General features: G+C 42.4%; 1 protein-coding gene across 1 annotated transcript; it reads right to left on the reverse strand.

Annotated features, from left to right (window-relative positions):
• Positions 1 to 880: 880 nt before the first annotated feature.
• Positions 881 to 9,527, reverse strand: LOC118360424 (ras-related and estrogen-regulated growth inhibitor-like protein). Its single transcript, XM_035739681.2, has 5 exons — positions 9,363 to 9,527; positions 8,588 to 8,644; positions 7,793 to 7,866; positions 3,484 to 3,632; positions 881 to 2,584 (listed from the first exon to the last, which is right to left on the reverse strand). Exons 1-5 carry the CDS (start codon positions 9,412 to 9,414, stop codon positions 2,290 to 2,292), a joined length of 627 nt encoding a protein of 208 aa, XP_035595574.2. The 5' UTR covers positions 9,415 to 9,527; the 3' UTR covers positions 881 to 2,289.
• Between the last annotated feature and the right edge of the window lie 5,065 nt (positions 9,528 to 14,592).

Consider the following 14,592-nt stretch of genomic DNA (forward strand, 5'->3'; position numbering starts at 1 on the left):
AGGGAACGGTATAGTTTAAATGTGATAGTGGTATTTGGACCTCCTTGCAGTACACATTTTTAGACCTACCTAAATGCCAAGTTGGCAGTTTCTGACTATTATAGCGACATTATTTTTGACAAAATGCAATCCCTGTTACTGTAGCATGACCACAACTTTTAATGAATCTTAAAAGTAAAGGCAAGATCATCAAACAGATTGTAAGTGTTACTAGATTCCAGAGCTCCTTTGAGTCCCGCACTTTAATAGCTTCCACTGTTTGGGCATTTTGGCCGTTTTTGGACTGTCCATTGTAACCATTAATTATGGTTGCACATTTGAAAGAGTGATGCTTGTATGATATACTTTTGACCACATTTTCTAAATACAACAGAATGGAAAATACAAAATATTATTGTGATATTAAATTCCTTATTAAGAACTGAGCCAAACTGAAACAGCATTTCAAACTTGGGGATAACATTTTGGACAGACATGCTAAAGACAGACATTTATAGACATTACAAGCTGAGCTAAATCAATGTTTTCTGCGCTTTTCAAAGATAACGATTACTAGATGAGATGGCTGATCACATGCAAACAGTACCCTGAATTCCAAGCACAGCAGTTAAGCCTTGCAAGTCTGAGCTGGGTTGTATACACATTACCCTACCAACAGTCGGTTTTAATGAGACTCCAAAGCAAGGACTGGTATGCTAATTGTGGGTTGTTTTACATTTGATTCATATTCAAAGCACTATTCAACATAATTATTGGATGAAAAAAAGCAAGGTGTTTCACCAGAACAAACTATTGGAGTGTAGCTGAATCATTGACTTTAAACCACATAATACAAATGGGACATTATTTAGTTAATTGAATAATTCACACAATACTCATACCCCCAAATAGCTCTTTAATTGCAATTTGGTCCACACCAGGCATAATCACCCACAGGGTACACACTGGTTGAATAACGTTGAACCAACGTGGAATAGACATTGAATTTACATCTGTGCCCAGTGGGTAATTTTCAACTAGAATCAAGAATGAGAGGGATTGTTTGATTTTATGCATGACACAATCACAGACATTTGCTCATACTATCCAAAGTAATACAGCAGCAAACACATTGAATACAGGAAATCAACAGAATATGTACATGCAAAGAAAATAGCTGCACATTCCTTTACTACTATGTAAGGAATGAATATACCAGCTACTTACGTTCATGTCCACGGAAAAGCAATTTTACCCATTGTTACAGCTTAAAATTAGAAACAGCCCATGTAATACTGCCACAACAGAAATTCAATAGAGATTTATGTGAAGTCATATACCATAAGATGTTGTTCGTGAGCCAATTTACCCGTAGTTCTCACCTTATTACTGCCCCCTCTGAGAGGTGGAATGCACGTTAAGACATTGGTGCACATTCCTTGATACAAGCTCAAATATGTTGTGCTCTTAGATCCATAAAACAACTTTTGGAAAGTAATTTTCCTTGAATAGTTTGGAATTGGAAAGGAACTTAAGCATTGAAGGATACTCTACTGGCAACATGGGATTTAGAATATCAAGAAGGAAAAATAAAAACATAAGAAGATCTGAATGGCAAAGTGACTTAAGTGCTACTTAAGTAGTTTTTTGGGGTATGTGTACTTTACTTTACTATTTTATATTTTTGACAACTTTTACTTTTACTTCACTACATCATTCCTAAAGAAAATAATGTACTTTTTACTCCATACATTTTCCCTGATACCTGAAAGTAATCATTACATTTAGACAGGAAAATGATCCAATTCACACACTTATCAAGAGAACATTGGTTGTCATCTCTACTGCCTCTGATCTGGCAGACCACCTAAACAGAAATGCCACATTTGTAAATTAATGAGTGTTGGAGTGTGCCTCTGGCTATCTGTAAATAAAACAATATTTAAAAATTGTGCCATCTGGTTTGCATAATATAAGGAATTTGACATTTGTAATAGTTTTACTTTGATGCTTAAGTGTATTTGAAAACCAAATACTTTTAGACTTTTACTCAAGTAGTATTTTACTGGGTGACTTTCACTTTTACTTTTCTATTAAGGTATCTTTACTTCTACTCAAGTATGACATTTGAGTACTTTTTCCACCACTGTAAAGTCTGAACTAGGACATATGTCATTCATACTTACAGAGCTGTCTCTGTCCCAAGAAGTGTTCATCAGAATCAACAACCTAGGCGTCCACAACATGTCTATATAAACACAAGTCATCCCAATCAAACATCCCATCAACATCCACATGAGCACCCCACCTTCAGACAGATTTCCTCCTCTTGCCGAAGACATTGTTGATGAGCTTGGCCATGGACTTAGAGCCACTGTAGCGGCGGAGGTCGGCCCGGTACTTCAGGTGATCCATGGCGTGGCGGATGAGCTTGGTGAAGAGGTTGGATATCTCCAGGTAGTCCTCTGCTGCAGACACCTCCTGGAAGTGGCATCTGTGCTCCTGAGCCAAGGCACGGCCCTCCTCCTCAAACACTTGACGGGCGTGGCACAGGTCCTGCTTGTTCCCCACCAGGCAGATTGGGATGTCCATCTTGTCCATCTCTCTGTCCAAAACAGGCACAGCATGGTCAAAACTCTCCCTTAAACTTTCCTTAAAATGACCATAAACTTTATCAAAATATGTGTTTCTGCTGATTCATCATGAATTTCATCTGACGTTCATCACGTTCGTCTGAATTGTTAAGGCTTTGTAAACTAGTGCAATGTTTATTGAAGCAGCCCAAAGTATCAAAGGAAAACGAACCAAGTAGGCCAAGTGGTGGCTTCAGTGAAGTTTCAAAGAGTTTATATAATGCAGACAGACCCTCGCCCAAAGTACTCTTTTGATATACAGTGAGGGTGACTTCTGCTTAACATCCATTTCGTGGAGTGTCAAACCATCAGGACCCATCTGAACTAAAATCCCGCTACACAACTTAGGCCTGACCACCCATGTCATTTTGTGAGCCATATGTGAGTCTTTATCATCTCAAGCTGTCCCAGCTCACTCTTCCACACAGTGTCCGTTGACTGGCTGCAAACTACTTTCACTTAAAGTCCTGTAACAAATGTCCAGTGGAATCCCAATAGTTCCTGTAGTATTTAATCATGTTTTAATTAACGCCTCTGAGAAAATTGGATACAAGCCGTTCTGGGGCAAATTCAATTGAGCATGAGAAATAATTTACTCATAATTAACTATGGCGAGCCATGAGGTTGTAAATCCTACAAAACATGTTTATATTGAGAAGGAAAAGCCTACACTTCTATCACAGCCTTTTGTGTTCACTTTGTTGTACCATAGAGAAAATAGAAGTCAATGTTAAAATCATGTTGGAATCTGCCACTTTAAATGGTGTGTGCCTAAACATCAGTCCAGGAATGGGAATCATTAATTCATCAAAGCCCAATCCCTTCCCTCCGGTAGGCATCAGGCCCTGGGTCGCAGGTCACAGTCACTCACCCCTTGCAGCTCTCTCCGCGGGCATCTTTGATCTGACATAGGATGTTTTGGGCGTTGAGGAAGGACGATCGGTCGCTGATGTTGTACACCACGATAAATCCATCGGCCCACTCCACCGGCTCTTCCAGGATACATCTGCTCTCTCCACTCTGACAGGGCAGGGGACAGGGGGTGGACAGATCACAAACACATCCTCACACATCCTACCTGACTCATGTAAACTAATGGGAAAAATATTATGAATTATGTTTTGGTCACTCAAAGGCTATTTTACATGGGAAATTGTCACCCCTGCTCCCGCTCCCCCCGGCGCTCAAAGGCGCCAGGCTCCCCAGCATTACACACTCCTGCCACAATCATTACACACACCTGCCTTCCCCTGTCACAAGCATCAGGGATTATTGGACTCACCTGGACTCAATCACCTCCGTCATTACCTTCCCTATATCTGTCTGGTTCCCCGCTCTGTTCCCTGCTTCAGCATTAATTGTCGTTTGTCATTGTTTACCGGTGTGCTGATGCTGATGCTGCTCCTGTTGTGTTACCTGTCTGTTCCTGATTAAATGTTGACTCCCTGTACCTGCTTCTCATCTCCAGCGTCGGTCTTTACAGATTGTTGAAGCCATCATACGAAGCATTGGGGAGTGCTGGGGTTCCGGGTTGGTGGTGACGTCGGGCCCGGGGGGGGCGTCACCAATGGAACCAGGGGTGCCTAATCCAGCTCATTGGGCTGTCATGCTCTAGCTTGCTCGAGAGGTTCTTGCCCCGGTTGGCTCGGAAGACACTCATCCCACAACGGGCCTCCGCCAGATCATTATGCTCCCACGCCTCAGAGGGATCGACAAGCTTTCAGGCCCCAGCCAGATTGTCGGGCTCCTATGCCTCAGCCGGTACATTGGGAGTTTACGTCCAGCAGGCTTGTCCAGCACCTGTGGTTCGGCCGGCCTGTCAGTCTCGCCCAGGTGGGATGCTGGGTGTCGCCCCTAGATGGGTTGTCTACTGTTACGCCTGCTCCCGCTCCCCCTCCCTGGCACTTGAAGGCACCAGGCTCCCCAGTATTACGCACTCCTGCCAACATCATCACGCACACCTGCCTTCCCCCCCTCACACGCATCAGCGATTATTGGACTCAATTACCACTGTCATTACCTCTCCTATATCTGTCTGGTTCCCTGCTCTGTTCCCTAATTGTAATTTGTCGTTGTTTACCCGTGTGCTGACGCTGGTCCTGTTGTGTTACCTGTCTGTTCCTGATTAAATGTTAACATGTTAACTCCCCGTACCTGCTTCTCATCTCCAGCGTTGGTCTTTACAGGAAATAGGGTAACTGTGCAAAACCTTTAAACTATTTAATGGAGGTTCATTTTATTAGGTAGCCTCACCCCTCAGAGAACTATGGAATATGAGAAAAGTAGTGGGAGATGAAGCTGTTGGGTATAAGCATGTGTTTAAATCATATCAAAGTTTATTGGTCGCGTACACAGACTTGCAGGTGTTATGGCAGGTGCAGCAAAGTGCTTATACAAAGTTGTCTAGGAGCTAGAAACGGGGCAACCGTGTCTGTCAGCGCCATCTTGTCAACTTGAAAAAGACTTGCCACAGGAGCTTACAAATTGGTCCATGCTATCTGGAATCCTTGGGATGTCCCCTACACCATTGAAGTTGACATTTTCAAATGGATAAGATTAGGTAAGGGTTATGGTTATAGGTAAGGGTTATGGGTAAGGGTTATGGTTATAGGTAAGGGTTATGGTTATAGGTAAGGGTTATGGTTATAGGTAAGGGTTATGGTTTAAGGTAAGGGTTATGGGTAAGGGTTATGGTTATGGGTAAGGGTTATAGGTAAGGGTTATGGGAAAGGGTTATGATTATAGGTAAGGGTTATGGTTATGGTTATAGGTAAGGGTTATGGTTATGGGTAAGGGTTATGGTTATGGGTAAGGGTTATGGTTATGGGTAAGGGTTATGGGTAAGGGTTATGGTTATGGGTAAGGGTTATGGTTATAGGTAAGGGTTATGGTTATGGGTAAGGGTTATGGTTATGGGTAAGGGTTATGGTTATGGTTATGGGTAAGGGTTATGGGTAAGGGTTATGGTTATAGGTAAGGGTTATGGGTAAGGGTTATGGTTATAGGTAAGGGTTATGGTTATAGGTAAGGGTTATGGTTATGGGTAAAGGTTATGGTTATGGGTAAGGGTTATGGGTAAGGGTTATGGTTATGGGTTATGGTTATGGGTAAGGGTTATGGTTATGGGTAAGGGTTATGGTTATGGGTAAGGGTTATGGTTATAGGTAAGGGTAAGGGTTATGGGTAAGGGTTATGGTTATGGGTAAGGGTTATGGGTAAGGGTTATGGGTAAGGGTTATGGTTATGGGTAAGGGTTATGATTATGGGTAAGGGTTATGGTTATGGGTAAGGGTTATGATTATGGGTAAGGGTTATGGGTTATGGTTATGGGTAAGGGTTATGGGTAAGGGTTATGGTTATAGGTAAGGGTTATGGTTATGGGTAAGGGTTATGGTTATGGGTAAGGGTTATGGGTAAGGGTTATGGTTATGGGTAAGGGTTATGGTTATGGGTAAGGGTTATGGTTATGGGTAAGGGTCATGGTTATGGGTAAGGGTTATGGTTATGGGTAAGGGTTATGGGTAAGGGTTATGGTTATAGGTAAGGGTTATGGGTAAGGGTTATGGTTATGGTTATGGGTAAGGGTTATGGTTATGGGTAAGGGTTATGGTTATGGGTAAGGGTTATTGTTATGGGTAAGGGTTATGGGTAAGGATTATGGGTAAGGGTTATGGGTAAGGGTTATGGTTATAGGTAAGGGTTATGGGTAAGGGTAAGGGTTATGGTTATGGTTATGGGTAAGGGTTATGGTTATGGGTAAGGGTTATGGTTATGGGTAAGGGTTATGGTTATAGGTAAGGGTTATGGTTATGGGTAAGGGTTATGGTTATAGGTAAGGGTTATGGTTATGGGTAAGGGATATGGTTATGGGTAAGGGTTATGGTTATGGGTAAGGGTTATGGTTATGGGTAAGGGTTATGGTTATGGGTAAGGGTTATGGTTATGGGTAAGGGTTATGGTTATGTGTAAGGGTTATGGTTATGGGTAAGGGTTATGGGTAAGGGGTATGGTTATGGGTAAGGGGTATGGTTATGGGTAAGGGGTATGGTTATGGGTAAGGGTTATGGTTATGGGTAAGGGTTATGGTTATGTGTAAGGGTTATGGTTATGGGTAAGGGTTATGGGTAAGGGGTATGGTTATGGGTAAGGGTTATGGTTATAGGTAAGGGTTATGGTTATAGGTAAGGGTTATGGTTATGGGTAAGGGTTATGGTTATAGGTAAGGGTTATGGTTATGGGTAAGGGATATGGTTATGGGTAAGGGTTATGGGTAAGGGGTATGGTTATGGGTAAGGGTTATGGTTATAGGTAAGGGTTATGGTTATGGGTAAGAGTAGGGGTTAAGTCTGATTTTAAACTTATTCCTGAAAGTTATAATAGTAGAATGCACAAGGTGCGATTTCGAAATTGGGTAGTGCATCATCAGTATTCCTCTTGTCATGTCAGTCATTGCATATCTTAGAGAGATATTTATAACTTGTCAGAAATGTCCAGATCAACTAGCCCATGTCTGCTAATGTTTTTTAACCCATAGATATTGTTGTAATTTTTTTTCACTCAAATATCACGAATACACATAAGGCATTAGACACATTAGAATTGCAAGAAAATGTGCTTTAAAACTGTTACATTTTCTTTGCACCCCATGACAAAATGTGTAGAATTGCAGGAAATAAGCTATAAACCTGCAAAAATTCTCTCCACCAACAAGAGGGGTGTGAACAGTTTGTGTCATGAACAGTGCTTGTGCCCATAGAAATAGATGTGGCACGTGTGCACACACACGGGGGGGCGCGGTATGTTCCCCAATGCTGGAAGGGGGGTCCGAGTGAAAAAGTTTGGGAACCCCTAATGCAGAGTACCACTCACACAGACCCTAAAAAGTGAATAGATGAAACAAGGCACATCCTGTTCCCTGAGCCTGGGGGAATCATAATAAAACCCAACGTTTGGGAATAACGGGTACCGTATGCGGCTGCATAAGCAGTCAACATGTTCTAGTGCTGCATGTCTCAGCTTTCCAAGGGCTGATCATTGTGTACAGTGTGTTCTGAGCTACAGGAGATTATCATAAATCACATCAGAACACAACATACAATCTATTTCATATGCCATCAGATACTACTATGTTAGGCATGAGCCAAAAATATATGAATATATGCAGGGAACAGATCAGATACCTGTGAACACGGATCAAATACTTCCAAGTGTAACAGTCTTCCTTCGATGGAGAGCCTTTTACGGTATAAGGAGTCTGTAACACAAGTTCAAAGCATACTTATTGTAATAGGAAACCTGCAATAGTTCAAATCTGATGTAAATAGTAATGTACAGACTTCTCCCATTAAATAATGACTACTGTAAGCCTCAAACATCCAGGCCATGATTGTTCTGGTGAAGTAGACTGAGTTAATTCATTTAAGGGAAAGGTCTGAAGTACATATGGGTACCTACACAGGTACAGGGGTACCTGTGTAAACTGTAACATCAAATGCAGCCATCTTCCAGCATGTTAAACAAGCGATGACTAATGGGAACAAGTCAACATGCCAATGACTTCATTCAGAAATTATAAGTCACCCTCGGCCAAGCATATCACATTAAACCAAAACATGTCTTAACACATAGTGTATGTACTGTATGTGAACTTGAAGAATCATTTGAATAGTCCAATCAGTATAGGATTACTTAAAATTCACTCACAATTAAAATGCCTGTGTGAACTTTACTGAACTTCCTGGTGGATCTTGTACTGTGCAATATGTGTGTTTCAATTCATGTCAGACTCCCAGGGGTAATAAAGTAATAAAATGTTTTACTTCCTAAGTTGATGACATTGGTGAACAGCCAGTAGCAACAGACTTTAACTGTGAATACAACAGATTGCATTTTTATGTCCTGAGAGCATATCTATATGACATTGTAAAAACATTACTACCCTACATTAAATATTGGTGAGAAATCTGTGTACTCACTGGCGTTGGAGGCATACTCTCCAATGAAACGTTTAGTCAGGAACCTTACCAGAACAGCTGGAGAGGGAGAATGTGACATGGGTAAGACAGGTGTATTAATATACAGGAAACATAAACAACATATAGTTGATTCTTGGCTTGGATACTTTGGTCTTAGTAGTGGAACCCTGAACAGTTGTTTGGTAAGCTAAAACAGGGCTGTCCAGTCATGTTGTTTTCCTATTCTGCACTTCTCCTCCACTCTCACCTCCATGTGGATTGAACACTGCAGTGGGCTTTCTCCTGCATCTACTTTTATTCGTTTCTACCACAGTATCATTTCTCTCTCTCTCAAGAGACCTTGGGTGAACATGTTCCAGTTAGCCTGAGGGATCGCACTTTCCCCTGCCTTACAAGAAAAATAATTCCTCATCAATTAGACGCATGTTCCAACCATCAATCTTCATTTCCTCTCTCCAAAACCTTACATAAATCTAGCAACTTCATTCCTCTTCTAGAGTTATGATCTAAAAACATTGTGCTTGGAGCTCATGCAGCGATCTCTATCTATCTGTCTAGGTGATCATTTCCCTCTGGTCACGGCTACACTGTAGAAAGTTACACTGTTTACAGTGAGGGAAATTACACGTTCGTATGCAAAGCATAGAAATAAGCAGTTCAATTGTTCTGTTCATTTAGGAGACCTTGCAAGCCCCTACAGTCAAATACAAGAAACTAGGCAGTTAAAGAAATACTTAATGATGCAAATACATACATTATTCATTTAGACACTTACCTGACTTCCCTGCTCCCTCGCTGCCCAGCAGAGCCAACTTGATGTCATTCATATCTGCAGACAAGGTGAGCTGCTGAGAAGGACTAGCTGAGCTCTCTTTCTTTCTGCTGTCATGTATGCTAGGCAGAATCAGGATTAGAACTGTGCTTGTAAGAACTGCTCAGCCACAACAGATGCCTGTGGAAAAAAGGAAAACATACATAGTGTTTCATGTCCCCTCCCACCCAATAAGGAGAGTGCCAAGTTGGATTACACAGAGGTCACCACAACACTGAATACCTTAACAATCTCTCTTGCTCCTTTCCAGTTAAAACATTAATAGTAACTACGGGGAGAAATGGCACTCGATATAACTTTTTTTAAATGAATACACTGCTCAAAAAATAAAGGGAACACTTAAACAACACAATGTAACTACAAGTCAATCACACTTCTATGAAATCAAACTGTCCACTTAGAAAGCAACACTGATTGACAATACATTTCACATGCTGTTGTGCAAATGGAATAGACAACAGGTGGAAATTATAGGCAATTAGCAAGACACCCCCAATAAAGGAGTGGTTCTGCAGGTGGTGACCACATACCACTTCTCCGTTCCTATGCTTCCTGGCTGATGTTTTGGTCACTTTTGAATGCTGGTGGTGCTTTCACTCTAGTGGTAGCATGAGACAGAGTCTACAACCCACACAAGTGGCTCAGGTATTGCAGCTCATCCAGGATGGCACATCAATGCGAGCTGTGGCAAGAAGGTTTGCTGTGTCTGTCAGCGTAGTGTCCAGAGCATGGAGGCGTTACCAGGAGACAGGCCAGTACATCAGGAGACGTGGAGGAGGCCGTAGGAGGGCAACAACCCAGCAGCAGGAACGCTACCTCCGCCTTTGTGCAAGGAGGAGCAGGAGGAGCACTGCCAGAGAAGCAAAATGACCTCCAGCAGGCCACAAATGTGCATGTGTCTGCTCAAATGGTCAGAAACAGACTCCATGAGGGTGGAATGAGGGCCCGACATCCACAGGTGGGGGTTGTGCTTACAGCCCAACACCGTGCAGGACATTTGGCATTTGCCAGAGAACACCAAGATTGGCAAATTCGCCACTGGCGCCCTGTGCTCTTCACAGATGAAAGCAGGTTCACACTGAGCACATGTGACAGACGTGACAGAGTCTGGAGATGCCGTGGAGGACGTTCTGCTGCCTGCAACATCCTCCAGCATGACCGGTTTGGGAGTGGGTCAGTCATGGTGTGGTGTGGCATTTCTTTGGGGGGCCGCACAGCCCTCCATGTGCTCGCCAGAGGTAGCCTGACTGCCATTAGGTACCGAGATGAAATCCTCAGACCCCTTGTGAGACCATATGCTGGTGCGGTTGGCCCTGGGTTCCTCCTAATGCAAGACAATGCTAGACCTCATGTGGCTGGAGTGTGTCAGCAATTCCTGCAAGAGGAGGGCATTGATGCTATGGACTAGCCCACCCGTTCCCCAGACCTGAATCCAATTGAGCACATCTGGGACATCATGTCTCGCTCCATCCACCAACGCCACGTTGCACCACAGACTGTCCAGGACTTGGCGGATACTTTAGTCCAGGTCTGGGAGGAGATCCCTCAGGAGACCATCTGCCACCTCATCAGGAGCATGCCCAGGCGTTGGAGGGAGGTCATACATGCACGTGGAGGCCACACACACTACTGAGCCTCATTTTGACTTGTTTTAAAGACATTACATCAAAGTTGGATCAGCCTGTAGTGTGGTTTTCCACTTTAATTTTGTGTGACTCCAAATCCAGACCTCCATGGGTTGATCAATTTGATTTCCATTGATAATTTTTGTGTGATTTTGTTGTCAGCACATTCAACTATGTAAAGAAAAAGTATTTAATAGCAATATTTCATCCATTCAGATCTAGGATGTGTTATTTTAGTGTTCCCTTTATTTTTTTGAGCAGTGTATATTTTCCAGACAATTTGATTACTTTCTTTCATTTATTGTTTTCCCCACTCAGGACATGGCAGACAATTGTAATATATTTGACGTGCAATTTACAATGCAGACATCTAACAAGACAAATCTTTGATGCTTTCTATATGGCTCTTTCACATTCACTGTACCAGCCTACAGTCCCACCTATCTAGGGTTTGTCTTTGGCCTCTGGGTACACACTATGTAAGCTGTTGAACATTTGCCGTGCTGTGGGGATGGACAGGGCTTTAGGGAGACCAGAAACAGTTAATACCGCTGATACCTCCCAATTACCATGGCTAACACATAAGCTCCAACTGCACAGCATTAAATGCCAACATATGTCCAATGTATGAGGCGTGGTTTGATTGCAGAGTTCAGTGCCTTTGAAAGGGAGGTACAACAATCCACTTTCCCTTTTTCCCCCCACAGTTCAAAAATAACTAAGAAAGTCATTAAATTCTCCAAACTTCAATTTCATGGACTGCTTCACTAGTCAAAAAGTCCATTCATTTATTTGTATTTTTTACACCGGCTGTTTTTCCCCATGTCTACCACTGTCATTGTTGACTAAAGTTCACAGGGGTGTCGCATAATTATCCTGTTATGTTTCATTTTACGTCTGTTACCTGAAAGGTCGCAGACCCCAGGAATAAAAGGCTTAAAATGTGCCCAGGACCAAGAATGATGCAGCACATTGTTGCCTGATTGTTCCATGAGTAGAATCAAATCAATAAGCTACACTGAGGGAAGCACAGCAGGGAGACAAGACTGAACACTGTACAGAAAAAAGGACACATTGGACAAATTCAAAGCAGACAACATCACATTATGACAATCAATGAAGCCAGCACTTTATGGTGTGAGAGTGACAATAAACAGCTAGACTGGAAGATGTGATGCTGTGTTACGCAACTACCTTTATTAGAGGAGGATCAGGTAGAATACAAGACAGAACAAAACGGCTGGGGAATGTCTATAATGGTGGATGGAGTAAAAACAGGTAGCAACAATGCCCTTGTCACTTAGTAGGCCATGTTTCTATATGCTGTACCAGCTATTATCTAAGAGCTCTCATGAGATAACAACCAGAGTGGTACTCTTGAAAACACGCAAATGAAGATGATTGTCCCTCAACAACAGTATTTAGTGTATTATTTCTGTCTTTCAGGTCCAGTCCCAAGACTGCAGTTTGGGCCCTACCATACCCTAATGGCTCTGGACTTGTGGAAGTGTATCAACCCACAGTCATAGGAGACGTTTAACCTACAGCCAGAAATCCCTCATGTTGTCCGACAGACAAGCGCTGTTCATAACAACTTCTCTCCAGAAACAGCCATAAACTAATCTCAAACTGCCACTTGGGACTAATACCCCAAATGCATCGAGGGGGTCGAACTACTGTTATTCGACAATAACATATGACTTCACCACATACAAAACACTTACCACTGATTGACTGGGGCTCTCCTTAAAAGCAATGCTGCCGATTTACCTAATCAAAAACAAGCATCACAATACTAAATAAAGTAAGGAGGTAGTTCATAAGGTTTGGAACTTTTATGAACTACACCATTCCCCTAAAGTTGAGTAGTAATCACATAATTTTTACAAGCAGAAAAAAGGGGGAAAAAACACCACTAGTCCCGCAAAAATGTTATCCTTTATTGGTAATGTTAAGAAAGAAGTGGTGTGCTCTTGACATGAGACAGGGGCCAGCAGCAGAGCAGCATTTCCAGAATAAAGAGAGGTTTACACGCTGCAGGCAGAGTGATGACATCATGTCTGTCTTCATGAGAACCTCCTGGGAGCAGCATCTCCCTCCAGCATTGTCAGGACAGCAGGCAGACAATCAGCGTCTTAATCCTGCAGGTATTGAGGGAATTCTCCCAGACAGCACTCTGATCTGATTGAAGACTCATCAGGATACTGTCTGTAGAGATGAACCAGAATGAGTCTATTGGAGTGAGAGTGTGCATCCCAAATGGCACCCAATTCCCTGTATAGTGCACTTCTTTTGACCATGGCTCTGGTCAAAAGTAATACACTTTGTAGGAAATAAGATGCCATTTGGAATGCATCTGTGGGGTGATGGGGCAGGATTCACTGGAATAATAAGATTTACTGAGAGCAAATGTGTTTCTCTCAGGAAGGAAAGATGATATCATCTCTTGGGATGGAACAAGTAACCCAGCTTGGTTCCTTTCATCAAGGGAGAACTGTAACCGCTTGGAGGGGCAAGGAATTCACTCTTGATCCAGTACATTTTTAGACAGGAATATATGTGAGAGGTCTTTTGATACAAATGAATCACTGCTGGTCAGCCTCTAGGTGTTAAAGTTGGCACGTTTTAAGTGCTCCTCAGTTTATGCCTTGTTGAAATTCTATTTCTAGTTAGCTTTTTTCATTAGAATTTTGGGCTTAGGATTTCTTAACTTTTGAAAGACTCCTCTTTGGCCTAACTACATGGATTTCAGTGGACATGCAAATCCATTAAATCCATCATGCTTTTCCTTGATTAAAACATTCAAAAGTATGGTTAGAGCGAGGATGAAAGGAGCAAAGATCGTATTCTTTAGTTAATACCTAATGATGGTGGTTAGTGTAATATGAGATTGTTTTGCCAAGACTACAGTGTGTTTTATCATCTTGTTGCTCACAACTGCTAAAGTCTTTTCCAGACTCCCCCACATTAAGATGATCCTATCATTATTAATAGGCTGCCATGATTGCGTCTCGAGAGAAAATGACTTACGGTCAATGATGGAAATGTCTGAGCTGTCCAAAAGACCACTCCCCTCTCTGTGATGCGAAGACCCACCAGTCTGCTGCTAGCTAGCCCACAGTCAAGACATCATCGCTTCTCACTGCTCACCACTCACAGAATCAGGCTCATTACAGTCCAGCCAGGGCCAGCCCTAGATATAAGCGACATAAGCAACCGCTTAAGGCCCCGCAATAGCTAGGGGACCCCCAACCCACTGTTGAGAGTTAGAATAGTAGAAAACACAAGGTGCAATTTCAGAATTTGGTGGTGCATCAGCAGTTTTTCTCTTGTAATTTCAGGTTGGATAAAAACAGAAGGCTAATTTCCATCTTGTATGGACTAATAAAGTATATCTTATCTTAATCATGGTCGATTTACCGACCGGGCACACAGGGCACATGCCCAGGGGACCTCAATTGATTTTGTTAGTCATTCTCACTCAGATATCATATTAACATGGTATAAGTCATGGCAAAATGTGTAGAATTGCAGGAAAGTAGTTGTAA

This window comes from Oncorhynchus keta, chromosome 2 (assembly GCF_023373465.1).
Source record: "Oncorhynchus keta strain PuntledgeMale-10-30-2019 chromosome 2, Oket_V2, whole genome shotgun sequence".
Classification (NCBI taxonomy): Eukaryota; Metazoa; Chordata; class Actinopteri; order Salmoniformes; family Salmonidae; genus Oncorhynchus; species Oncorhynchus keta.